Genomic DNA, 429 nt, shown 5'->3' on the forward strand with positions numbered 1-429 from the left:
CGCAGACAACCTGGCCGACATCGAGCACATCTTCGAGATCTCGCGCCGGCCCGACCTGCTCACCATGGTGGTGCAGTACCGCACCCAGGTGCTCAAGATCTCCGAGGAGGACGAGGTGGACACCAAGCTCACCCGCATCCCCAGCGCCAAGAAGTACAAGGGTGAGACCCCCCCCGCCCCCGGGGCCGGGCACGGGACCGGGGCAGGGGCACCCCCCGGGGCAGGGGCGGTTCGAGATCTCGCGCCGGCCCGACCTGCTCACCATGGTGGTGCAGTACCGCACCCAGGTGCTCAAGATCTCCGAGGAGGACGAGGTGGACACCAAGCTCACCCGCATCCCCAGCGCCAAGAAGTACAAGGGTGAGACCCCCCCCGCCCCCGGGGCCGGGCACGGGACCGGGGCAGGGGCACCCCCCGGGGCAGGGGCGG

General features: G+C 71.1%; 1 protein-coding gene across 1 annotated transcript; it reads left to right on the forward strand.

Moving 5' to 3' along the window:
• Positions 1 to 4: 4 nt before the first annotated feature.
• On the forward strand, positions 5 to 360 carry PEA15 (phosphoprotein enriched in astrocytes 15; the record flags this gene model as incomplete). Its single annotated transcript, XM_010134814.1, has 2 exons — positions 5 to 184; positions 225 to 360. Coding segments are annotated over 2 exons (316 nt in total), but the record flags the coding sequence as incomplete, so codon positions are not given.
• Between the last annotated feature and the right edge of the window lie 69 nt (positions 361 to 429).

This window comes from Buceros rhinoceros, unplaced genomic scaffold (assembly GCF_000710305.1).
Source record: "Buceros rhinoceros silvestris isolate BGI_N320 unplaced genomic scaffold, ASM71030v1 scaffold35470, whole genome shotgun sequence".
NCBI lineage: Eukaryota > Metazoa > Chordata > Aves > Bucerotiformes > Bucerotidae > Buceros > Buceros rhinoceros.